The 26,848-nt window shown below is 39.9% G+C and overlaps 2 protein-coding genes across 3 annotated transcripts; both read left to right on the forward strand.

The window, feature by feature from the left end:
• The first annotated feature begins 439 nt into the window (after positions 1 to 439).
• imp4 (IMP U3 small nucleolar ribonucleoprotein 4) lies at positions 440 to 9,229 on the forward strand. The gene is made up of 9 exons (XM_088335214.1): positions 440 to 704; positions 2,484 to 2,592; positions 2,673 to 2,756; positions 2,839 to 2,948; positions 5,086 to 5,218; positions 6,424 to 6,578; positions 6,670 to 6,764; positions 6,851 to 6,924; positions 9,025 to 9,229. Exons 1-9 carry the CDS (start codon positions 702 to 704, stop codon positions 9,135 to 9,137), a joined length of 876 nt encoding a protein of 291 aa, XP_088191340.1. The 5' UTR covers positions 440 to 701; the 3' UTR covers positions 9,138 to 9,229.
• A 3,866-nt stretch (positions 9,230 to 13,095) lies between these two features.
• araf (A-Raf proto-oncogene, serine/threonine kinase) lies at positions 13,096 to 26,286 on the forward strand. Of its 2 annotated transcripts, none has more exons than XM_088336812.1 (16): positions 13,096 to 13,161; positions 14,812 to 15,019; positions 15,545 to 15,648; positions 16,557 to 16,659; positions 16,760 to 16,917; positions 17,151 to 17,237; positions 17,350 to 17,498; positions 18,426 to 18,449; positions 18,549 to 18,676; positions 18,779 to 18,981; positions 19,243 to 19,419; positions 20,669 to 20,715; positions 20,957 to 21,075; positions 21,147 to 21,278; positions 22,665 to 22,799; positions 23,116 to 26,286. In XM_088336812.1, the coding sequence occupies exons 2-16, from the start codon at positions 14,912 to 14,914 to the stop codon at positions 23,254 to 23,256; spliced, it is 1,815 nt and encodes a 604-aa protein (XP_088192938.1). In that variant the 5' UTR covers positions 13,096 to 13,161; positions 14,812 to 14,911; the 3' UTR covers positions 23,257 to 26,286. The 2 variants fall into 2 exon arrangements, with proteins under 2 accessions (XP_088192938.1, XP_088192939.1); XM_088336813.1 differs by lacking the exon at positions 13,096 to 13,161 and adding an exon at positions 13,214 to 13,341.
• The last annotated feature ends 562 nt before the right edge of the window (positions 26,287 to 26,848 follow it).

The following is a 26,848-nucleotide window of genomic DNA, read 5'->3' on the forward strand; positions in this document are numbered from 1 at the left end:
TTCGAATACTAGGTCTTTTTTTCAGATGTATTTTACATAACAACAGGCTCACCGACAGGGAGCTGATATAATTATTTGACATCTTGCTGATGCGGTTTTTTAAAAATCTCATCAAAGATGTGCTTAGTAGCACTCTTTCGGCTGCACGACATAAGACAGTGACGTCTAGCGATCAAATAATACACAGTCTCCCTTTAGACAGCTAAGATCTAGGTGTATAGTAGTTTATTCAGCTGCAGTTTATATTATCAATTTGTATTATTTTTTTTACTCACATTTGAAACGTATAATGCGTTATCCTAGTTTCGGTAGAGGCATAAAACGTAATTTTCCTTCATTTCAGGCACATGATGTTTTTAATAATTTCCAGTAGAGGGCGTTCTTGTTACATGAAGTGCTTTACTGTCCTCAACTGGATTAGTACGCACGGCACAGCAACTGCAGTAACTGCACAGTCTATTCGGATTGAATTTCGATCGTTTAAGATAACACATTCTAAATAATGGCCTAGTTTAGATGTCTAATTTTTATGACAAAACGTTGCTTGAGTCGACCCAATACTTTTATTTTGGATCAATTTCTCACGTAGTAGTATCGAACGATCCTATTGGCTGCAACTTTGGCCAATGAACAACATTGTTGTAAACTGCACTCCATGTGGGTAGTGATAGCAGTAGCTAGCTGCTAGCAGAAGATAAAACATGGTAAGGGTTTTCTCTTTGATTTATATTTTGTGTTTGAAGTGAAATCCTAAAGTTGGTAAGGGAGAAAATTCATGTTCACTCTGACCTTGGTGCGAAAGGGTATTTGTATGCTTTCGTCTAGTTAAGTTTATAATGGATGCGACGGAACAGTTTTTCGTCTTGTAAACTTAAGGTTCTTTTTTTTTAGATATTTTTAATATGTACAGTATTTGAAAAGGTAAAGTAAGGTTTGTGGTTTCGGCAGGGCATGTCCATCAAAATATGTCCTAAGATTTACTTCTTTTTTTGGTAAAGGGACAGTGTGTATTAGTTATTAAAAAAATACGTAATTTTAAAAATTATCCATCCACCATCTGCATCGCTTATCATCACTAGGGTCGCGGGGTGCCGGAGCCCATCCTATCTATCGTGGGTCAGTGAACTGGTTGCCAGCCAGGGCACATCTAGACAGACAATCATTTATAAGCTCACCTATACCTAGGAACAATTGAAGTCACCATTAAACATGCCATGCATGTTTTTTGAAATGTGGGAGAAAACTGGGGCGCCTGGAGGAAACCCACGTAGGCTCGGGGAGTACATGCAAACTCCGCACAGGAAGATCGATAGCTGGTTTTGAACCCATGGCTTCAGAACTGTGCCCAGACATGCCAACCATTCATCCGCCGTCCCTATCTATCTATCTACCCTGGTCATATCCCTCAAGAGCGGTGACTGACAGCAAGACAAACACATACAATAACAAAGAAAATAAAAGGGGAAAAAAGAGCAAAAAACACACACGAGAATTTTTGGACCATGGCCAACCCAATTGCCCAAACACCCAAACAGGTTAGGCACCTAAGTTGGTCATGCTTTCGTCCCTCCAGATGAAATGGGACACCAGAAAGCGGCCATGTCACTCGGGTCAGGGTGACACAACACACTCTTTTGTTCAACAGCAGGGCCTGACAGCTTTCACTGGTTTACCCCTGCCGCATCATATGGGTGCCCAGCCCATCCTTAAGAACGCGTCCACAATCCCACTATCTTTTCACAACACCTCTCCACTTCTTCCTATCACCAACAAGAGCTCTAGCTTCCATTATATTTGGACCGCTTTCCTCCAGTGCACTCATAACACCATCCATCCACGTCAATCGCGGCCTTCCTCTTGTTCTCCTTCCATTGACTTCTGCTCTGTAGATCTTCTTCAACATTCGCTCCTCATCCATCCTCTCCATGTGTCCAAACCAACCGAGTACTGTCTTAGCCACACGCTTGCTCAGTTCCACGACTACTCCAGTTCTGTCTCTCACAATTTCATTTCTCAATCTATCCAATCTTGTCACTCCTAACATACTCCTCAAACACTTCATCTCAAAAACATTCAATTTCCTTCTTAAATCTGGGTTCAGGCTCCAAGTCTCTGCATCCGCCGTCCCGCCCCCATTAAAAATCAATATTGATATAAATATTAAGCAAAAACTTATGATTCATCATATAATGGATATTTTAAATACTCGTAGGTCAGGCAATTTGCACTGGTTTACACAACATGAGCCCCACTTAGAGGGGGGAGATGACATAACCATCTTGCTGTTACAGGTAACCAAAAACTATATAAAGCAGGGCAAAAATAAGAAAAATGTTGCAGTTGGGTTTTTGTAGTTTCCAATCTTCCTCATGCGTTTTAGGTCGCACTAAACACTACAGTGACATTTAGGGGGTCAATAATTACACACTGTCCATAAAAGTTCTTTACATTCGATATAACGGCTTTGTCTTTTTAAAAAACAGCTTCGTCGTGAGGTGAGACTGAGGCGGGAGTACTTGTTCAGGAAGGCACAGGAAGACAGGCTCCGAACAATTGAAGAGAAGAAACAGAAGCTCAAGGGTGCTCTTGAGGGTAAGAGGTGTGGTTGTTTTAAAATAAACAAAGTAGCCCAATGCGTGGCATCAACCTCACATTTTTCCCGCTCACTTTAGAAAACGTCCTCCTCCCAACGGAGGTACGCAAAGATGCGTTGGAGCTACAAAGACTTCTGGAGTATGATGATGCCGGTGCAGAAGGTTCGTGTTACAATTTGTGCAAATCACCATTATCTGTATGCACAAGATATCCATTTATATTATGGGGTTGTGTGTCTATCAGGTGTCACCTCACATATGGATGATGAGTACAAGTGGGCTGGGGTAGAAGATCCAAAAGTCCTGGTCACCACTTCCAGAGACCCGAGTTCTAGACTCAAAATGTTTGCTAAGGTTTGGTTTTGTTTTTTCTTTGGCACCATAACAAATTTACATCACGTCTAAAAACAGTTCTGACAATTTTTTCGAGTGCAAATTTCATTAGACGGTGTCTGTTTACAATATCTAGATCCAATATCCTTCCATTTCCTTTGCCGTAATATTCATTCAACCATCCATGAATGTTTGCCAAGGGAATTGCCGGGCACATAGTGACCAGCAGACAGTCATAGGCATACCTGAAAGCTCCAACCCAAAAAGGCCAGTTGTGGACTTAAACACAAGAAACGAAATGTGATGTGGACAAGCATCATGCGGCTTCTTTAGTCATATTTGAAAAAACAGGCTTTTTGCCGTTTTAGTTCTGCGTTTTGAAATGCAGTAATCCCTTGCTATATTGCGGTTTACTTTTCGCGAGTTTAATACTGTGCAGATTTTCATCGTGCATTGTCTTTCTGATTGGCTAAGCAGTTACTCCACTTTTATTTAATATGTGGAATGTGCAAATTCTCATGCAATTTCAAGGTACAGTGGAACCTCGGTTCTCGACCATAATCCGTTCCAGAACCCTGTTCGAGAACCGATTTGTTCAATCACCGAAATAATTTTTCCTATTGAAAATAATGTAAATCATTTTAATCCGGTCCAACACCCTGAATGTTTACCATGAATGTTTAACGTAAACATGAAGCTAACCCAGGCTAATCGTACGTTCGCGTTATTGTAATCTTCCTTACGAAAGATTACGCTACCATGAACGTGTAAAAATAAAAAAATCAGGTCGTTTACACAAGTCATTTAGCACCACAAGTGGCTAGCGCTTCATTGGAAAGGGGGCTCCTGAATTTTGGGCTCAGTTCCAAGACCCTGAATGTTCAACGTAATCGTAAAGCTAACCCAGGCTAATCATACGTTCGCGTTATCGTAATCTTCCGTACGAAAGATTACGCTAACACGAACGTGTAAAAAAAAAAAGATCATGAAAAGAATTATGAATAGGATTTCTTACCTTTGTGGTGGTCAGCAGAAGGCGCATGCTGTATTCCCCAGCAAGATCGGAAACTCGCACACCTCTTTCATATTTAGCTATTATGTCTTTTTTAATGGCAATAGTTGTATGAACAACTTTTCTTTTTTCACCTGTCCTGCTTGCACCGACCTTCTTCGGAGGCATAGTTAGGGACTAAAACACTCCATTCACCGATATTAAAAGCGAAAGCAAAAAGAGGCGCACGTGATAACAGTTGGTCACGAGGGGTGGGGGCGATCTACACCCATAGGCCGCTCAGCATCGCACTCTAGCGTACGCACTCACGCATTACCGGCGTTCGAACTCCGCATTTTTGACCGAACAGCGAAGCAAGAATTTCTCGAAATTTTTGGTCGAACTCCGATTTGTTCGAACTGAGAGGCGTTCGAAAACCGAGGTTCCACTGTACTTGAATTTCAGCGAGTAGCTCAAGTATGAAACCCATTTATGAGCCGTTCATTGCAGTACTTAAGCATAATCAATAGTGACATGTTGGTGTGTAAGGATTTTCTTTCCATTAATAAAAAAAACTGCCATCCACTATGTTCTTCTCTCGAAAACACGACTTCACTGCCAACAACAGAAGAAAAAACGCTGCATAGCGACGTCGGAATGTAGCGGCTCGTTCAGAAGAGCAGCGAAACTGTAAGGGGGAGTGTGAAACCCCTGGTTTGTGTAATGGTATGCCCTAGCGGCAGTGTTGCGGTGTGGTACATGTCGCACATGCGGCAGTTCATTACGGTTCACTTAAGCATACCCTGCGATTCTCTGCCTTATTAGTATCTGTTAGTTCACAATGATGATTACAAGTATAATTTGACAGTGCAGAAGTTAAACAGGGTTTGTTCTTTGGTTTTAATGTTTAATACAGTCCATCCATCCATTATCTACACCACTTATCCCAGCTATCTTCACGCAGTCGTCAAGGGACACCCTGAGCTGGTTGCCAGCCAGTCGCAAGATTTCTACGCTTATTTTGCCTGTCTGAGTTTTTTGGGGAGGGGGCCAAACCCCCACAAACAACAAGGGATTACTGCAAAATGATACGTTGTAGTCTATTTTTTGTGGAAAAAAAAAATCTGCCACATTTATGTCAATAAACTTGTCCTCGTCCCGAAACAGGAGGTAAAGTTAATGTTTCCTGGAGCCCAACGCATGAACAGGGGAAACCATGATATTCCTATACTGGTGGGAGCTTGCAAATCCAACAACGTTACTGATCTCGTCATCATTCATGAAACCAGAGGACAGCCAGGTTTGTTTGTCTTTGTTTTAAGGGTTCAATGCAACAATTACTTTTTGACTTGGTATTAAAAATAATTAAAAGAAAAATTAATGTGTATTTAGTCAAAGTCGACTTTTTTGTCAATTCTGCAGCATAAACAAAGATTTGAAATTATATTTCTCTCAGCCTTCAGTGTCTAGAAGATAAAAAAAAAGACCATGCTAGGACACACTACACTAAGACACACAGTACAACACGTAGGTCAGAAAGTGCATCTGGTACCTTTTACACAAAAAGTTCTGATTTGTGCAAATGTACATGATTTGGCAATGGTTATGTTACATTTATGGTTACTTCTGAAGTGAAAGTACCGTTTTCATTTCTAAATAACGCGCACTCGTGTATCAAAGGAACCCATCATTTTTAATTAAAAATAGGTATAGAATTTTGTATGATTTGTTCTCATCTCAAACTAAGCATTGTGACAAACATTGTTCAATACGTGATTAAAATAATTATTTGACCATGTAAACTATGAGCACAGGACTGATGTCAAATATACAATATATAAAACGTCTTTCAAAGTTAAATTTTATCACCAGATGCATCAAACAGCTTTTTTTTTCTTTTTGTTTGGTACTGTGAATAAAAAGTGTGGTGATATGAAATCGGGTGCCTTTTTATATGTAATGTATCTATATCACTGGTGGTCTAGGATCCCGCACTACCCCAGTTTGAGTCCCAATGCATCCAATCTGTCGTGATTGAGGTCAGCGATATTTTTTTAACCGATCAAACTTTTGATACATATGTTAATTTTCTGTCCACGGACAGACTGAGGAGATCATTTCTTCCTCATGCCATGAGGCTCTTTAACTCCACCCGGGGGAGTAAAAGCCCACAATAAACCCCACCCCAACATTTGCATATTACCCTATTTTTATTACAGTGTGTATTTTGCTTAGCACTATTTAAATACTCTATATCAACACGTTATATTGGGTACTTTTGTATTTTATATCTTTTATTTTTTTTATTTTCTTTTTCAATACGAGGATACTGCTGGAAGTGCGAATTTCCCTACGGGGATGAATAAAGTGTCTATCTAATTTAGTACCGTAAAACCTCGCGTAAGACGCGCACTCAAACTTTAGCTTTTAAAAGGAAAAAAAGTGTGTCTTATACATAAATAATTTCGGTAAATGCCAAAATTGTTTGCTCAATTATATTTGCAGATGGCCTAGTGGTTTGCCACCTTCCATTCGGACCCACAGCTTATTTCACGCTTTACAATGTTGTGATGAGGCACGATGTCCCAGACATAGGCACCATGTCCGAGGCCAACCCCCATCTCATCTTTCACAACTTCACCTCACGGCTCGGCAGGCGGGTGAGTACTCGTGCATGCACTGCACACATGCTATTGTTGGCGTATTTCATCCTTTCTCCATTAGCTCACCTAATTAATTTTCCTTGCACAGGTATCCAATATCCTCAAGTATCTTTTTCCAGTGCCAAAAGAGGACAGCCGGCGCGTAATCACATTCGCCAACCAAGAGGACTTCATTTCTTTTAGGTCGGTTTAGAGGTGTTTCTGTACCACATTGGATGAGTAGGTAGTAGCTTTACCTTGTGCTTTAAACATTTATATATTCTTTACAGACATCATACTTATAAGAAGAAAGACCACAAGAACATTGAACTGACAGAAGTGGGGCCCAGGTTTGAAATGAAGTGTAAGTATGAACCTACGATCACAATACTAATTGATAATGTAGTATTTGGTATAATGCTTATTATTATGCGATAATTAGACAAAGCTTAATTGAAAAGTAATTTGATAAATATGTCACTGGAGCTCTGAAAACCATCTAGACTACACTTTTTAAATCAAAATGGTAACCTTAATTGTACATCTGTCTTTCCACTCTTCACACAACATAAGTCCAGTGGCATTCAGGTGTTAATTTTCTCTTTACAATAAAAGATCCACCTAGTTTAGTCCATCTCGGGAAGAGATCATTATTTTGCGACTTCAATCGATCGATTAATCAATCAAAACACTTTATTTGTCCCCAAGAGGCAATTAAAAGGCGCACAGAGTAGCACCCACCCACATAGATACAATAATCCAATGTTCACCCGTAAAGTGCTGAAGTCCATACAATAAATAAGACTGAATAATATGTATAAAAAGTAGCGATATAAATGGGTTCCAATATAAATGAGTTGGTGCACTGTCGGTTGAACACTCCGAACACTAGGAGGCGGGGCTGCGAGTTCAGGTGCTGAACAGCCCTGGGGATGAAGCCAGTCTTCCTCCTTTGAGTCCTGCTGCCGGAGCAGCGAAGTCTGCGTCTTGATGGCAGCCAAACATATTCCGGGAACAGGATGTGTGTTGGGTCCTTAAGGATTCTGATTTGGTGGTTTGTTGCTCACACAGGGTTGTGAGAGCTCTTAAAGGCTGGCCTATTATTTCGGAGCAGATTTTTACAGTGTTCAACAGACGGTTTCTATTCTGTATACTGATGGAGTGGAACCAGGATATGAAGGAGAAGGTGATCACACTCTCAACGAAGGAGTAGTAGAAAGTGGTGAGGATGTTACTGCTGACCCCGAAAGATTTTAGTTTCCTGAGCAGATGCAGTCTTTGTTGGCATTTCTTGAGGATCTCTTCAACATTCGAAGAGAACTTCAGCACACTGTCAAATGTGGTGCTCAGGTATTTGTACGTAACCATAATCCCCCACTACTTTCATCTGGATGTTGGTGATGACTGCCTAAGCCAGCTTCCTCTGCTTGAGGAAGAAGGTTATTGCTAACAAGTGACTATGACGATCTCAGTGACTCAGGACTCATTTATAAACCAATCATGAAAGAAAAGGGGAGGTGTGATAGTTTTTACCGCAGAGGCCTGGGGAATTTGTTGTGATTTTCAATTGACCACAAGAGGCACAATGTCTATCCTCCCTCTTCAAGGTAATTAAAAACAGATGGATATTGTTTATCTCATATTCTACATACATGATGTTAGTCAAAATGATTTGCGGTGCCACATAAACATTATTGTCAATAAATTATTTGGGTTGACTTCCTCTGAGCTTAGGAAAGAATAGAATAAACCAGGGGTCAGCAACCTTTTCAGTGTGGAGTGCCACTTTCAAATGTCCTTTTAAATCAGTATGCCACACAGAGATCAATGACTCGAACAACATTTTTTTTATTATATCCGACAGTGTTGTAATTTTGCACCAGTCCAAATATACAACTTGCATATACATTGAAAAAGTATAACTGACCAATTTGTCTTCCACTATTCTTTTTCAATAAACTAGAAAATTAATGTGAGCAACATGTGGAGAGGCCTGTAGACATCAATGACTTCAATTTTTTACCACAAGAATCAACCATTCTGAACTACAATAAAAAAAACAAGTGAAATGGACAGCGACCATACCATTCATCAATGAAATCTTATTGCAGAAAATATCAAAACTTGAAATAACAGCAACAAAGCCAGAGGGCTTCTTGAAAATAAGTGCAACAGAAATAACAGCTGATTTGGTCTAAGATATAAATGGTTTTCCGTGCTTTGCTATGTATGCAGTGAGCAATGTGATAACTTGCTTCAGTGGTGGTGTTTTAACTTTTTAGGGTCTGTGTTTGTTTAAATATTAACCTATGTGCAGTGTCTGTTCTGAGTTATGACAATAAGCCCCACACTTGGTCTAAACAAACTACCCCAGTTCATTAACTGCACGTGTTAGAAGCTAACTGTTGTGCCGTGTAATTATTTTAACATCTCCTTACCTTCTAAACCTGTTTTCTTCCTCTAGTATACATGATCAAACTGGGAACCCTGGAAAATGAGAAGTCGGCAGACGTCGAATGGCGACACCACGCTTTTACCAACACTTCCAAGAAAAGGAGGTTTCTCAGTGTTGAGTAGCCTAATCAATATTTATTTAACTTGCATTTGAAAAATATTCATTCTTTAAGTCTAATGTTTATTTTCATGAAGTACTGTACAATTTCAACATCTCCACTTCACGGATGATATCTTTGCAGACACCCATAACAGTTATGATGTACAGTTGTGAGTTTTTCTGTTCTTTTTTTAATAAATATGTTTCTTGGTTTGGATTGTCTCATTTTCTCTACAGCTTCCACGCTTAAAATTCATTTCTACAACATAGATCAAATTTGATATAATTCAGTGTTTCCTAACCTTATCGGAGCCTAGGCACACATTTTGTCATAAAAAATTCTACTAAAACGGACAGACTGAGGAGATCATTTCTTATGCCATGAGGCTCTTTAACTCCACCCGGGGGAGTAAAAGCCCACATTAAACCCCACCCCCCACATTGCATATTACCCTGTTTTTATTGCAGTGTGTATTTTCCGTAGCACTATTTATATACTCTATATCAACACTTTATATCGAGTATTTTTGTATTCTATATCTTTTAGTTATTTTTCAACACAAGGATACTGATGGAAGTGTAAATTTCCCTACGGGGATGAATAAAGTACCTCTATCTAAAAATGTTTCATGATTAATTACCGGAAACTGTTTTATGTGTAAGTGTATCATGTTGCCTAAATTGCTAGTATACATATATATATATATAAAAAAATGTATATCATTTGTGGTCACCACAGCCCAGAATGTAATGCAGGTTATTCGTTTTGGTTAATAACATTGCTGTTATTTTTGATTGAACTATATTTTTAACCTGTTTTTCAAGTTTGACTTTATTTTTTTGTTGTTTTTATTTAAAAAAAAAAATCTAAAAGTTAGCAAACATTATTTGCCGATGGAAGTATTTTTTACCAAGTCTGAACCTTTATTTTCTTATTAGGATATAATTAAAGGTAGCAGTATTATGTGCAAGATTTTTACCTTTATTTCATATATAATTTCTCAGTCGCAATCAGCTTCATAAAAATATTAGATAATAAATAAACTGTACTACCTCATGAGCAGATAATTAGTACAGTTATACTAAAGAAATAAAGTCATCTTCTGCCCCCTTCTGATATGGATGAATGTTCGTTATTTGGCTGGACCCTGAAAGAAAGCAACAATACTGAACAATGGCAAGCTTTTTTTGCGAGATCGAGCAAGTTCCTGTGGCACACTGGACGAGGTCTAGCGTAGGGATCAACAACCCAAAATGTTAAAGGGGCCATAACAGACCACGAAAACAAAAATATGTCTCAAGCCACAAAATATTGTAAGCCTTTTATAAACCCATTTTTAAATTCAATCAAAAATTAGTCTTAAATTTAAATTATTTCAAAGCATTGGAAAATATCCTCTTACAGAAAACCCCAAAGTGACTACAAAATATCCATTATAATTCCCCATCTTATTCAATAGCATTCCCATTAACGCTCCTAGGGTAGCTAGCGCTAAAGAGCCATATAAGGCTCTAGAGCCGTTGGTTGCTGACCCCCTTGAAGCACACTCAATTGAAATGAATTGCTTTTATTGTCCTTGATAACAACAGAGTAAAACATTGTTTTTATTGAGTTTAGACCTGCGGTTCTGGGGAAACATGTAATAAAGACTTTAAAGAGCAAAACAAGACTATCAGGATAAGAGACATGGTTAGAGACAGGCCAAAGTTATAATAGAAGTGCAATATTTCTGAATGGAAAACAAAGTACATCATTACAATTGTGCAATGTAAATAGTTTTCACAGCTTTGTGCTTTAAAAAGCAAAAAAAAGGGCCAGATTTATTTTTGGTTTTGTGCGCTCGTTTAGGGTGGTGATGGCCCTGGGGGAGGAGCTGTCTCACCCTGTTTGTCCTTGTTTTGAGGACCTGTATGCAACAGGTCAAAAAGGTGTTGGCCGGGGGGGGAAGTCTTATAATGTTGATGGCTCTGCTATGGTGTTTCAAATCAGAAATATCGTCTAACTAGGCAGGGAGAATCCAATGATTTTCTGGGCTGTGTTGATTTCTCTGATTTTCCTGTCCACTGCTCCCAGCATATCACACAGTGACACCACATACTCTCCTCTGGAACTTTGTCGAAAGACACCAGGGAGTAGGTTTCGTCTTGGCATTGGTGTAGGACAGTGGTTCTCAAATAGTGGGGCGGGCCCCCCTGGGTGGGCAGGAAGCTCTGCTGCTAACTTTTTTTAAATTTTTTACTGTGCTAGGATAAAGTCCGTTGCACTTCCACTACATTAGGGGACAGCAGTAATCTCATTGGCGGAGTGTGCGCTCGGTGTTGAAGCATCCACGCTTTGCACTAGGGAATGAGTATGAAGTGTAGACACAAAGTATCACACACACTTCAGGCACCCCATGAAAAAATATTTAAGAAGAATGAGAAGACAGGCGGGCAGCACGGCGGCACAGTGGTTAGCGCGTGTGTGGCACAGTTCTGGGGTTATGGGTTCAAATCCAGCTTCCTACCTTCGTGTGCGGAGTTTGCATGTTCTCCTCGTGCTTGCGTGGGTTTCCTCCGGGCACTCCGGTTTCCTCCCACATTCCAAAAACACGCTTGTCAGGTTAATTGGCCGGTCCGAATTGTCCCTAGGTGTGATTGAGCGAGAGAATTGTCTCCCTGTGTGCCCTGCGATTGGCTGCCAACCTCTTCAGGGTGTCCCCTGCCCACTGCCTGGAGATGGCTGGGATGGGCTCCAGCACCCCCGCGACCCTACTGAGGATAAGTGGTGCGGATAATGGATGGATGGATGGAGAAGATAGGTGGCGTTAGACGGGGATAAAGAGGAAAATCCAATGTTTACTGACGCATATGTAGAAATCAGCTACACTCCGATCACAGGGTTAGATGGGGAAAAATCGGTGTGCTTGGTATGTTTAAACATTTTTGGCAGCGGCCAGCATGAAGCCATACGAATAAAGCTCTCAATTAACGATTGCTGTCATGCACTTTCCAGACAAATTTCAACATGTTACCGAGTGTTCTCTTTTATTGATGTTTACTATGTTTGGGTAATGTGACTCAATGCTAAATCTTTTCCACCCTGGTCATCCTGGTAGGGGGATTACCACTGGTGAGGCCCCTTCTCGAGGTTTATTTCCTCAACCTGAGGTTTTGAGTTTTTCCTTGCCTGCATGTTGGTTTAAGATCAGGCGATGGTGTAATTGTAATCCTGAGCAGTCCTTTGAGTCATTTTTGTAAATAAGGGCTATACAAATAAATGTGACTTGACATCACACAGAAATTATGCTTATAAGACACATGTTCTTCCCTTTGGCAGAAAAATAATTCAAAAGCACAGGTGTAGCGCAGACACAGCAGCTAGGTGGTTCACACGCAGCCCCACGTTGCAGAGGTCTAGGGTTCAATTACAGCTGCTACAGCCTCCCTGCAGAGTTTGCATGTTCTCCCCGTGCCTGCGTGGGTTTCCTCCCACATTTCAATGGAATGTGAGATTATGTCTCTGTGTCCCCTGCGACTAGCTGGCAACCATGATGACTGGGATGGGCTCCAGGACTCCCGCGGCCCTAGGGAGGATAAGCGGTACAGAAAATGGATCGATAGGTGGTGTAAGACATGGTGCAATTTTGTAAGTGACCACTGTGGGGACACGTCCCCCCCTTGTCCACCCAAAAACTACGCCCTGGCACACTAATCGAAAACACTCATAAAAGTTATGTAGAAGCAGACAATGTACTGCATTTTTGTAGGGGGATTCTCTTATACAGTGTGTTTCTTTTCTTATTTTTTTTCCTTGCGTGCCATTTTGATATTTGCTAACATCGCACCTAGGTGTACAGTGTAGTAATACCCAGTCGAGTTCATTTACATGACAGGGAGTTTTAAGCCACGCCCTTCCGTGTCATGTCCAACCGGCCGTGTCCAATGAAAGGACGCAGCTCAAAGAAGTGACCAATGAAAAAAGAGCATTTCAGAGGTTTTCCGCTTTCCCTAAACTTCTTGACAGATTCGACTTTAGATTGAGAGAGTTCAAGATGGCTGCCACAGGTAAGACATGATTTCTATCTAGACTTTGATAAATCTTCCGGAGGGAATTCGAATGGTTATTAATCAGTAGAAATAGACGAGACACGGAAGAATAATATCACGCTGCGGGTTTTGATGGCGACCTGACGAGTAGACGAAGCAGAGAAAGGAACAGCAGCAACTCGGGGAGCCGACGCATTGGTAAAAGCCATCAAGTTCGCTAACGTTGTGACCTGCCTTCGTCTGGCTACTAATAGCTAAAAAAGTACTTTAGCTACTCGGTGGCTACATAATCTCCCGCACCGAGCAAAAGTGCTACAGGTTGCGTTAACGCTTGTTTTACGTTACAACGTTATAACTTCGCTGTTAATTGCCAGTACAAGTAGTTGGACGGGCAGTTTAAAAAGCCATGGAGTGGCACAGTTAAGAGAAACATGGCTTTCCACAACACTATTATCAACTCTAGTTGACAAATCCCACATTACGCTAAAAGGCTAACGCTGCATTAGCATCACTCAATTTAAGTTTACAGCTTCGGCTTTCTGTCAGGAATAGCACTTGTCTGTTTATTTGCTCCAGACACGAGGATTTTTTTTGTCTGCAGGGGTATGCAATTTTAAGTATTAATATCGTGTAATTACTGTGAAGATCATATCCCCAGTTTACTGCAAGATCGTGTAACACTTCACGCGATCTGTCAAATTGCTAATCTATTTAGATAATACGTAATCATGCTGGTATTTTTTCCTCATAAACGTAACAGTATATAGAAAAAGTCAGGCTTTGGTCATACTGTAAAACCTTGTTATGGATTTTGCTTATTTCTCTTTTTTTGGTGAATATTGGGAAAACCCCAATACCATCAACGGACTTTCTTTGAGAAAGCAGTCTGTAGATTTGCAAGTCTAACCCGGTTGACAACAGTTGCATGGCTATAGGGGACACTGTCTATGGATTAGCAGACATGGTTGGTGGAACATCTTTTTAACTGCAGATGGATTACACACCCCTGCCTCCCTGGGTGTGCTGGGGAGGGTCTTCCGTCTTAAAGTAAAATCAGATTCCAGAGGAGCAGTGCCAGCCATGGAACTGTGGGTTGTGTCATCTTTGACAGGGACTTGGGGAAGCATGAGAGTTTTGTTGAGTTTTTGGGTGGGTGCGTTTGGGAGTATGCGGTACCAAAACTGTTTGGGCTGTGTATTGCTGATGTCATGAGTTTTGTTCTGCATTGCTGGCATTTACACTGATTTGTTTTAGTGAGGTTTGGGCTACACCTTAGCTGGCATTTGTCAGTGCTTCTATTTATAACCTTTTATGGACGTGATTTGTACACAGAGCTGTGGGATTTGGGGTGAAATTCAGAACATGTGGTATTATTGTTAACTTTAATTTTCAATCTGCAGTTCTTAGTCTAGAGGTTAACAGCTGATTTGTGAATTGGTAAAACAAAAAAGACAGGAGACGCTACAGAGGCTGTCTCTCTGCTTGCCTAGGAAAACATTTTGGTTTCCCCACATGAAGCTGGCAAGAAGGTCTTTGGCGACCCAACTTGAAAGCAGTATTAAAAAGATGGATAGAGATTGCTTTTCTGAAAGGCACATTTTAAACAATACATATTGAACTTGTATACTTACTGCACACCCGCCAAATCAAACATTCATTTTCTTGCAGGTTCCAAGTAAACATTTTATGCTTTTGGATTCTGCGGCCAATGATGCTCTCCTGAGGTTTTCGTGTCAAGTATAGCATCACCTTACCAGTTCCTTTCATCATGTCGTCCACCTCCTCATTCTCCTCCTCAGGAGAAACTAGTCCAGAGGATGTGCCGCGAGGTGGGGGCACGATCAGAGTCTATCTCCCCAACAAGCAAAGGACTGTGGTGAGGAAAAGCACTCGATGCTGCTCTTTATAATGAGCCATCAGTCTTTTTATTGTTTTATTGTTGCATGTTTTAAAATTGAATAATGCTGCAAGTTGCAAAGTTACAAAAATAATGTGGTAATTCTCAGACAAAGAACATTGCTGGTACGGCCGGTTATATGAGTAATTACTCGCACAAAGTTTGAAATATTTCTCACTTTGTCAGTGACTGAGAAAAATACCATTTGGTCTGGCAGATGGTGTTTCATCCTCCTCCCCTCTTTTTTAATTCAAATTAGATTTATCTCGCCATGTCACATTAGTCAGATTTTGAAAAATAATGCATTATATGGATATCTTGATGACATTGTGAATGTGGTTTGCATATATGACGCAACTGAGAGGCTGGCTGTTTATCAAGTAGTTTTGAGGATATAGAAAATGAATAGGTACATTGATCAATGTATTTCACACTGCCCCAATACATTTTCTTAGACATTGTCTTTGACTGTGATGTCCGGTTGAAAAACTCTTGTGTTCACAGGTAAATGTTCGCCAAGGACAGACGGTATATGAGAGTCTTGATAAAGCACTTAAAGTGAGAGGCTTAAGCCAAGATTGCTGTGCTGTATTCCGTCTGCTCGAAGGGTAAGCCTGCATTATTGTAATGTATTAAGTATGCATTTACCACATTATGTCTCAGGTGAAATACTGACTTTAACTCGAGTCAATTTACAATCTCTTTCTTAAAGTATTGTATTGTAATAACGTCAGGTAGTTAAAAGGAAACTTGATTATTATAGTATAATTAATGATAAAGGTATATACGATTGCAACAGTGGACAAGTTTGTCTTGTAATTCAAATTTATATCTATCTATCTACCCTGGTCATATTCCTCGAGAGGGGTGACCGGCAGTAAGACAAACACATACAAAAAAGAAAATAAAAAGCAAAAAAGTCGCAAAAAACACACCCACAAAATTTTGTGGACCATGGCCAACCCAAACACCCAAACAAGTCAAGCACCTCGGCACGCAAGTTGGTCATGCTTTCGTCCCTCCAGATGGAACGTGACACAAGAAAGGGGCCATGTCACTCGGGTAAGGGTGACACAACACACTCTTCTGTTCAACAGCAGGGCCAGACACCTTTCACTGGTTTACCCCTGCCGCATCATACGGGTGCCCTGCCCATCCCTTAGAACACGTCTAAATATCCCACAATCCTTTTACGACACCTCTCCACTCATTCCTATCACCAACAAACAAATTTATAGAAACCATCAAATTAAAAAAAAGGCTTATAAGTAACAGTTTCTTTCATATATGTTGGAAATTGTCATTAAAATTGTGTATTTTTGGTGTTATTAATTAATATCATAAATGTATTCAGTATGGATTTCGAAAAAAATCAAGTTCCATTTATTTGTATAGCCCTTAATTGTAAACTGTCTCAAAGGACTGCACGGGTTACAATTATACCATCCCCTAATCTTAAATCAATGTTTTGGCAAGATAATAATTGTATTTTCTTTCATGTCTTTTGCTGGTCCAGTCGTAAAAGACTGACAGACTGGGACACGGACATTACTCCTTTAGTTGGAGAAGAGCTACTAGTTGAGGTCCTGGATGATATTCCCTTGACCATGCACAACTATGTAAGTAACTAAGGCAAAAACAATGTTGTTTTCTGATTGATTTATTTTATTTTAATGCGATCTTTCAGCAGAAATAACAATCCCATTTTAATATCTGCAGGCACGGAAAACGTTCTTCAAATTGGCCTACTGTGATTTTTGCCACAAGTTTTTATTTAATGGCTTCAGGTGCCAGACGTGTGGATACAAATTTCACCAGCACTGCAGTAGCAAGGTACCTACTGTTTGTGTGGACATGGACACTGTTAGCAAACAGCGGTGAGTTGAATCACGGTTAGGCTACTTTTGCTATGACACATGTGTTTTCATCAACATTAATGGGTTTTTAGGCATTTGCAAACAAGTTTGTGTCTGTAGACTATTAAAAGGTCACATACACATTTTTACCATCTCCCACTCACACGTAATCAAGTTGCGCATTTTCCGATTACGTATTCTTTGTGTTTATTGTGCTATCGTTTTCTACTTGTGTTTACCCGGGTGTGATCCAGTCCATGCACAGATGAGTATCCTCAGATACTACTGCCAGAAAACTCCCCTTCACAGAGTAACATAGCCTTAACTCCAGAGCCTGCTGGGTAAGCTGATGGAAACAAATATTTAAATAGACCATGTGTTGTACTGCGGACTTTTTGTGATTTAAGAGCTAAACAAATAAATGTGACTTGACTTGTTTCATGTTTGTCACAGGCAGGACCTCCTATCCCCAACATCAGCCTTTCCCTTCCCCATCCCCAGTGGAGATGGCCAGTCTTTACAAAGGCATCGTTCCACCTCAACACCCAATGTTCATATGGTCAGCACAGTGAGCCCCGCAGTTGCCAGCATTATAGAGGCAAGTGGGATCTCTTCTATGCATGCTTTTCTTTTGCTTTCAAGGCAAAGAGTGGGCGATTGGCAACAGACTGGGCACGCAGCCTGCAATCACACTGATGATAGACATCACAATGTGGCGCTCTAAATATCGAGAACGGAGTGTACATTTAGCGAACTCGTGGAGTGCAAATTTTCTTAGGGTGCTATATTTTGCTTCAAACTCTTTGTTGATGACTTGTGGACATTTTATACTTGTAATTTAGCAGGAAAACATGTTGAAATCTATTTAATAGGCATTGATTCGATTTGAAAACGACTGACTGTTGGGATTAAATGCGCATCCCTGATTCGTCATTTAAAATTTCCATTGCTCTTGTCAGTCAGATTTAAAATTTAGATCCAATGCCAAAATAAATGGTAAATGGTCTGCATTTATATAGCGCTTTTCAAGTCAATGAAGACCTCCCAAAGCGTTTTACAATGTGCTCCACACTATCACATTCACACACACACTCACCCACCAATAGGGAGTCAGCCATGCAAGGCGCCTACCTGCTTATTGGGGGCTTCCTTAGAAATACAATGCATCATTGTTTAAGCTTACCGTAAATAATTAGCTCCTCTTTCAACAGGAGTGCTAATCTTTACGGATACTTTCACTTTTGTTTCTCATTTATAATGGTAGTGCGACACCTAGCACCCAGCATTATATCGTTTCATGTGATCATGTTTAGGCCAATCAGATATGTTCTTTTAGGCATCTGTTTTGAATAAATAGGAAAGTAGTTATCCAAAAACGATTGTCCTGTATTGCTGTGAATCTGTTTTGCACCCTTGAGAAAATTCACACGACAGTAAACGTGCTAGCAATGAGAACGTTATGTGTAAATAATAATTACAATTGTGTGGAATCCAATTAATTTGTTCCCTCCTCACTACCTTTTAGGAAGCGGTGAAATTCAACAACACTATAGGTATGCTGGCATTTTAAATTATTGCTCATTTTCAGCTTCATTTTTATTTTGCATGCGATTGTGTCCCAAAATATAATTTGGTGATTTCGATACCTACAGGTCCTGAGCCATCACCAAAGCCATCCACCAGTCCACCTTCTTTAGGTTCTCCAGGTAGAAGGCCACCAAAATCACCTTCTGATCACAAAGAACGAAAGCCATCCTCCTCTGATGACAAAAAGAGAGTAGTGCGTAGTATTTTTCAGTATTCTTTTTTTTTTTTTGCTTGCTGGTGGATGTTCTCTTGACATTAATTTTTAAAAATGTTTCCGGGCAAATTGAATTTGCAGCATCGAGGCGGCTACAGGGACTCAAGTTACTACTGGGAAGTCCACTCTCGGGAAGTCACCATCCAGAAGAGAATAGGAGCTGGCTCCTTTGGAACCGTATTCAAGGGCAAGTGGCACGGGGATGTAGCGATCAAGATCCTTAAAGTCACAGAGCCGACACCCGAACAGTTACAGGCCTTCAAAAATGAGATGCAGGTCTTGCGGTAAGCTGTTTTTCTTGATTTATTTAAAAAGTAGTGGTTCAGGCTACATCTCATGGGCTACATTCACATTGTGGCTTTTGATGCTTTTTAGAACCTTTTTCTCACTCAAATTTGGGTCTATTTTTATGTTTATTTTGATGTTCTATATAGTCAAGTTTGAAGCAAATATCTAATGGGCTGTGTAATTTTTAAAAATAATATGGAACAATGATTTATTTCTGAATGTTCTTTTTTGGTTCTTGTGAATCTCCATCTCTTCAGGAAAACCCGCCATGTCAACATCCTGTTGTTCATGGGCTACATGACTAAGCCCAATTTTGCCATAATCACACAGTGGTGTGAAGGCAGCAGCCTGTACCGCCATCTGCATGTCTCTGAAACCAAATTCGACACCATGAGGCGGATTGACGTGGCCAGACAGACAGCGCAGGGCATGGAGTAAGCCTTTTCCCCCATATTCTACATCACTAAATCCAAATGATCTGACTTTGAATAGCTGTCTAATTATGCATGATCCAAGATGTGAATGATTTTTTTGGGTCATTTTGAGCTTAAACATTGGAAAAAAACGAGCATACACTGAACATATAGCACCTCTATCTTTTTCAACTCATTTTAAGCAAGCAGACTTTGCCAGTCAAATAATAGAATTGCGTAAGTATTAGGAGTTTCCAAAATTAAAAACCAGAAGAGTCGGATAAACCCAAATCCAGCAATGTGTCATCATGGCTCTAATGCTGGTGTCATACAATGTTTTGCGGCCAGTAGGTGGCATGGTCGCTTCGCGAATTGGGTACAGGAACCGTTTAAAGTCCTTTGTTAGGGTAGATCGTTTCGAGACTGGGTGGAAACATATGTTTGCCCTGGTTACTACTTAAAGCCTTCTGTATCCCTGATAAAATTTAAGATGATAAAGTATATATTAAGTGATATACATGCTTATGAATTGAATACATAACATAATAAATGTATGCATGTAAAGTAAAAATGAATTTGTATTTCCCTTTGGTGTCACGTGGCTTGGGCTGGTCGTGAGGAGTAGTGGGTGGGTGGGGATACTGGTACAAGATAGCATCAGAGGATTGACAATTAAATCTTCGACCTGGGAGGATTCCCATGACCTTAGGAGATTTCGTTACTTCAACCGCCTCCTTATTTTTAATAATCCAGATTGTCAATTGGTTACGGCCATGCAATTTAGAGTGGGTAGGTAGTAATATGTCAGCCTTCTGCGTATCCATGGTTATCATGTTTTGCTCCCGCTTAAACATCACTGCAAGCCTTTAACCCACATTACAAAAAATACAGTATTGCATCAACGACTTGCAAAGTCTTTACAAAGCACATAAGAGTCTGAAATGAATGAAGAGAAAGACATTGTGTGAGGTATTTCAGCCAATGGCAAGTCTGCATTTTCATGATGCTGTGATGCAGACCAGCATTTTAGGACATCACCAACTCGTCATAGAATTTCGTACGTTTTGAGCACCCAAAACTAATTTGTTGAATAGTGGGGAGAATGCTGTAAAGAATGAGCTTAAAAACCTCTTAGTCCACATTGTAAGGTGCAAAACTACTGTATTTTGACCCTGTGCTTGATTTTCTAATGTTGCACGTATGCAAGGAATTGCCTTTTTTTTGTGCTTAATGTCGTAATGTCTAATAAAATGCACTTTTTCCTTTCCAGTTATCTTCATGCAAAGAACATTATTCATCGTGACCTGAAATCAAACAGTATCCTTTTTTGTCTAGCAGTAGTTTGCTTGTAGTATACCCAAAACAGAACTGACTATTTTAATTGTAATGCTTTCAAAACTTAAACTCAAGATTTGAGTGCGCTTTCAATTACAATGGCATGTCCTCATGTATAATTTGGGATCCTAACGTCAACCACAACTTCACAGGTCAGATCTTTTTTATTTTTATTTTTTTATTTTTTTTGACAAAAACAATATTTCCTGAGAACATTTTGTAGATATTTTCCTCCATGAAGGTTGGACTGTTAAGATAGGGGACTTTGGCCTTGCAACAGTAAAGTCACGATGGAGTGGCTCTCAGCAGGTGGAACAGCCCAGCGGATCAATTCTTTGGATGGTAATTTAGTTTTAAGGTTTTTCTACAAAATGAGAAGATCACGCGCATGCATCTTTTTCTCGTGTTTTAAGGCTCCTGAGGTGATCCGGATGCAGGACAGCAATCCGTATACGTTCCAGTCTGACGTATATGGCTACGGAGTCGTGCTCTTCGAGCTAATGTCCGGAACACTACCGTACTCCAATATCAACAACCGAGACCAGGTTTGACAAAAAAGACATTTTCTAATGTTTTTGCCTAAATTGCAACGAAACGTGCATTTTAGTGACATTTAATGGCGTTTGTCTTGTTCAGTGGGCTCTTTTCGGCCTAAGATAATGATGTACTATTTTCCTTTGTGCTTTTAACTTTTTTGCCTAACTTTTTCTCCCTTTTGCCTAAGTTTCTTCCTGGTACAATTCCTTCTTCCTTATCACTTCCTAACTTCGGTCCTCCCTGCCTAACCTCTTTCCCTCCTAACTTCCTTTCTGCCTTCCAAATTCTTTATTGCCTCCTTTACATCCTTCCTCCCTGTCTAACTTCATTCCTGCTTGCCTCAATTCCTTCCCGTCTCCCTTACTTCCTTAATTTCTACCTAACTTGATTCCTAAATTCCTCCCTGCCTAACTTCATTCCTGCTTGCCTCAATTCCTTCCCGTCTCCCTTACTTCCTTCATTTCTACCCAACTTCCTCCCTGCCTAACTTGATTCCTGCTTGCCTCAATTCCTTCCAGTCTTCCTTAATTCATTCCTGCTTGCCTCAATTCCTTCCAGTCTTCCTTAATTCATTCCTGCTTGCCTCAATTCCTTCCTGTCTCCCTTTCTTCCTTCATTTCTACCTAATTTCATCCCCAACTTCCTCCATGCCTAACTTAATTCCTGCTTGCCTCAATTCCTTCCCGTCTTCCTTACTTCATTCCTGCTTGCCTCAACTCCGTCCCGTCTCCCCTTCTTCCTTCATTTCTACCTAACTTCATTCCTTCTTGCCTCAGTTCCTTCCCGTCTTCCTTACCTCAATCCAGCTTGCCTCAATTCCTTCCCAGCTCCCTTACTTCCTTCATTTCTACCTAACTTCATTTCTAACTTCCTCCATGCCTAACTTAATTCCTGCTTGCCTCAATTCCTTCCCGTCTCCCTTACTTCCTTCATTTCTATCTAACTTCATTCCTAACTTCCTCCCTGCCTAACTTAATTCCTTCTTGCCTGAATTCCTTCCCGTCTTCCTTACTTCCTTCCTGCCTGCCATACTTCCTTCCTCCTTCCCTAACTTCCTGCCCAACCTCCTTCATAACTTCCTTCCTGCCCAACCTCCTGCATAACCTTCTACCCAACTTCCTTCCTGCCTAACTTTCCACCTAACTTCCTTCCTGTCCAGCCTCCTGCATAACTTTCTACCCAACTTACTTCCTGCCTAACTTTCCACCTAACTTCCCTCCTTGACCAACTTTCTGCCCAACCTCCTTCCTCTCTAACTTTCCACCTAATTTCCTTCCTTGCCCAACCTCCTGGATAACTTCCTTCCTTGACCAACTTTCTACCGAACTTTCTTCCTCCCTGCCTAAAGTCCTTTGTTGTTTTCCTGCCTAAATTCCTGCCTTCCGTCCTTCCAGATAATCTTCATGGTCGGTCGCGGTTACTTGTCTCCAGACCTCAGTAAGCTCTCCAGTACCTCGCCCAAATCAATGAAGAGGCTGATCATTGACTGCCTGAAGTTCAAACGGGACGAGAGGCTCTTGTTTCCACAGGTAACAAGTCTGCTGTTCCTATCACAAAATACTGAATTAAAAAGCAATTCATCTGTTAAACTGACATTAAAAGTTGTACATTTTAATGCTGCGGAAGTGAAAACATTGAAGTTTTAACTATGACAACATTTTACAGTTGTAAATGTTAGTTCTGGCTAAAATAAAACTTAAGAGTCTTGCATACGTAGCATTTTCACTCCAGATTTGACGTTTGACCTCCACAACCTAGTGTATTGTTTCCATATATAAATGTTTCTAACCATTAGATAAATACATTGTGTTGCTCATTAAGGTTTGTATCCCCCTTTTTTATCAGATCCTGGTGGCCATTGAGCAAGTGCAGGACCTGCTGCCAAAAATCGAACGCAGTCGTTCCGAGCCGTCTCTCCATCGGGCCGTTCATGCTGAGGACTTGAACCCTCTCCTATTCCACACCACTAGGCTGATGCCACTCTAAGGTTCCAATAGCACTAGTCCGAAAGGATGCATCCCTTTCTATAAAGTCACAGCATTCCAGTGCCTCTAAGAGGCCTCAGCTGCTTTTGTTGCAGAACTTTATCCCCGACTCTTGAGAGTTTTGGTGTACTCAATAACACACTGCAGGAATACTATTTTAGGTCTTTAATTTCTTTCTTTTTTTGTTTTAATGATTGTAATGACAAATACCGCTTCTTATGAAGAGGCAGTTTGTCATGTTTGAGACGTTCTTTTAAACGGGCATTCGATATTCTATCTTTCTTGGGTAATTATTGCAGCTTTGTCTCACACATGCAAAGAACTTGCATGAATCACTTTAATTAATACCCACAACGCCACAATTCACATTGCATCAAAATCTGTCAGTTTGACAGACCTGTATTCACATTTGTACTTCATATTAAGTCCACATAACTCGACTTTTGAAAATGTGTGTATTTTCAGCACATTATATGTAATTTATTGATGTACGACCCGAGCACAACACACATGGACAGATGAAGATTAAACTTAAATATGCAGACCTAAAAAAATCTTCCATACAGATAGTTGCCTGGGCAACAATATCACAATCAAAATTTCACTGTCGCATGTTATCAATGGTAACAAATAATTGATGCTGCTTAAATTTTGGCTTCAAGTATACATTACTTGAATAAATGATGGTCTTAATTGAACTTTTAACACAGGAGTGACTTGTAACATGAAACATGTTTTTTTTGTCTGAATGGTTTGTCATTGGTGAAAAGGTTGAACTTTGTTTATTTAATGTAGAGGTAACATTAATACTAATGTCTGACTATTTTTCGTTGACTTTACTGACTAGGTTTGACCTTTCTCTAAACACACTCATACTGTAAATGAGCAGATGTCGAGGTAGCATAGGGTGGTGTGTCTTTAAGCACATTGCAGCAGATATTGGGGACTCTTAGAACATTGCAGTGAGGGGCTGGGTACCCTTCTTCCTCATTTCACGTAAACGGGGCTGCCGCGCTCGGGAAATGACAATTGCGGTGTCAAGATGAGTTTTTGTGAGCCAGGGTTCTGATAGACATTGTCTTTTATTTATTCAAGTCTGTGCAGGCGCTGCGTTGTTCCAGTTGCATTTTGTGAGTCCCCTAAATTCACATGTTGGATCTATTGATGATAACCCGCTAGGAAAACAATGGAGGGCCAATCCTGCCATATATAGAGATGAATGGATACATTAATAAATGCTGACCGAAATACAAGAAAAATCTAAAATATATAATGTATAATATAAATATTTTTAAAAATGTATATATACATATTTTATATAAGAAATAGACCATATACATAAATGCTTTGTTAATCATTGATCTACCAATAGGTGAAAACCTTAGTTTGACCCCACCCTCTCTCATTTGAAGGGACACTGTGTTATATTCAGCGCACTCTATTGGTTAAAAAAAAACCCTTTTTTTGATTGCGAAAAAAAAAACTATTGACAAAGTTTACTCCGAAACCGATGCAGACAAAATCTACTACGTAGCAGATATTGAAAAATTCCACACCTAAACAGATAACGAAATGGTTACTGACGAAGTTCATATTGACATGGATGCCAAAGAAGTCCACACCGAAACGAATGACAAAATGGATATTGCCATAACGGGTGCCCATAACTGATGCCGAAAAAGTCCACACCGAAACCGATAACGAAATGGATATTGACTAAGTCCACGCCGACAGGGATGCCGAAACGGAGGCAGACAAAGGCCATACTGAAACACATAAAAGACAAAATGCATATGAATATACATAAAAAATTGCATTTATGTCATATATTTAAAAGTAGTGTCTGAAACTTTAAAATATTGTGCTTGCTTACACCACCTTTTGGCTAAAATCATCATTGCAACCCCTTTTGTTGCACATACTCGTTAGTGAAATTCTTAGATACGCGTTTTCACCTTTTTGGGGAGTTCAGGTTGGCATTTGGACCGTAAACAGCCCTTTTCTTAGTTTCACCATTTTCAACCTGGGATAAAAGAAAACCGCAAGCACGCGTGTGAAATCACTCTCCTCCCCCACATCCACCCGCCTCCTTCCCTCCAGCCGAATGCGCTCCATCGCTGGAACACAAAATGTAAAAGATAAAGGATCTTTAAACTCAGTTTGGCATTGATAAGACATACATAATATAACAAATATTTAATTCTCAACTTTTCAAACACAGCAAACTACGCACCCCACCTTTTAAGTATTACATGATGTATTCATGTGCGTTTCTACATACGGCAGATAGGTCATCCATAGAAAACCCTCTATAACAACTGACAAACCACATGGTGAAAATGTATGGGAATGACTTTTAGGGCTCAAGATAGAATAATTATACAAAATCAAACTAATGAAATCAGCCTTTATTAATGAAAAGAGCCCTGCACGTTGAGTTTTCGATCTTTTGCAACCTGAACGAACGCTCGCCGAGATCATTGGTACTGTCCGCTCACACCGTTCATTCGACATCTCGCCGGGGCATTTGCTAGCAAGTAAACCTGACACGTGTTTATACTCTTGATATTTATAAATGGCAACACTTTAAAATACTGTAATAGTTTTTTTTTGTCTTCAAGCTATTGCAAGAATACAGATGGCTGCTTCTAAAATGTCCATTGAATAAGATGAGCAATATTTGACTATAACAATGTCAGTCTAGTTCTTTTTCTTTTTCTATGAAATGTATTTTTGTTTATTTTAGTAGAGGACTATTTTATGTCCAGGTTCAAAGAGGAAAAAACGGTTGTTTTCTTGTCGGTTAATCGCGAGACTTCAGTTTCTTGGGTGCCAGGGGTGTTCGGTTTGCAATAAATGGTATTTTCTGCTGTGTACAGTTACATTTTGTTTTCATTCTTTTTAATGACAAATATTTTATTTGTATTTTGTCTGGATGGTTTCAAAAAGAACAAAATTCTTTTAAAGTGTTATTTGAAATCTTAGGGGTTTTTGTAATAGAATTTATTCTTAAATAAATTCGTCTGTGTTACGCGTTAGCGTCTTTTTGTCACCTTGTTGGATCTGCAAACCACAGTTAAAATCTATCCATGCTAAAGTCAATTTACAGCTGTTTTGTAGTGGTACATAAAACCTTTTTTATCCTCTGGTGGTTTCCACATGCCACACACAAACATTGCATCTATTGCAAAGCACAGATATACAATGGATATCAAAATTGGATACATCGGAAAAAATGCCATCTTCAAATCTTGGCTGTTTAAGGACATTTTTTTGCGTCTATACCATGCTGCCAAAACATCTTCACAAAATGGAGAAGGAATTCAGCCAAAAACCCTGTATTTTACAAAAAATGTACTGTTCAAAAATAGAGAACTTTTTCTAACAATTTGCCTCCACCCAAAAGTAGAAGAGAGTGGGAAGATAAGACAAGTGGGTAGGTGAAAGTGTAAGTAATGGGATTGGTCCTAAAATGAGTTGAACCATTACAGAAAAATGAAATAAGAAGGATGTTGTTTCCAGCAACATTATACTCGAAGCTTTTGAACAAACTTCAAACTTTATTTTACACTCATGAGAATGAAGACACAATT

Source organism: Urocampus carinirostris, chromosome 5, assembly GCF_059441175.1.
Source record: "Urocampus carinirostris isolate Australia breed hairy pipefish chromosome 5, RoL_Ucar_1.0, whole genome shotgun sequence".
In the NCBI taxonomy this organism is placed as follows: Eukaryota; Metazoa; Chordata; class Actinopteri; order Syngnathiformes; family Syngnathidae; genus Urocampus; species Urocampus carinirostris.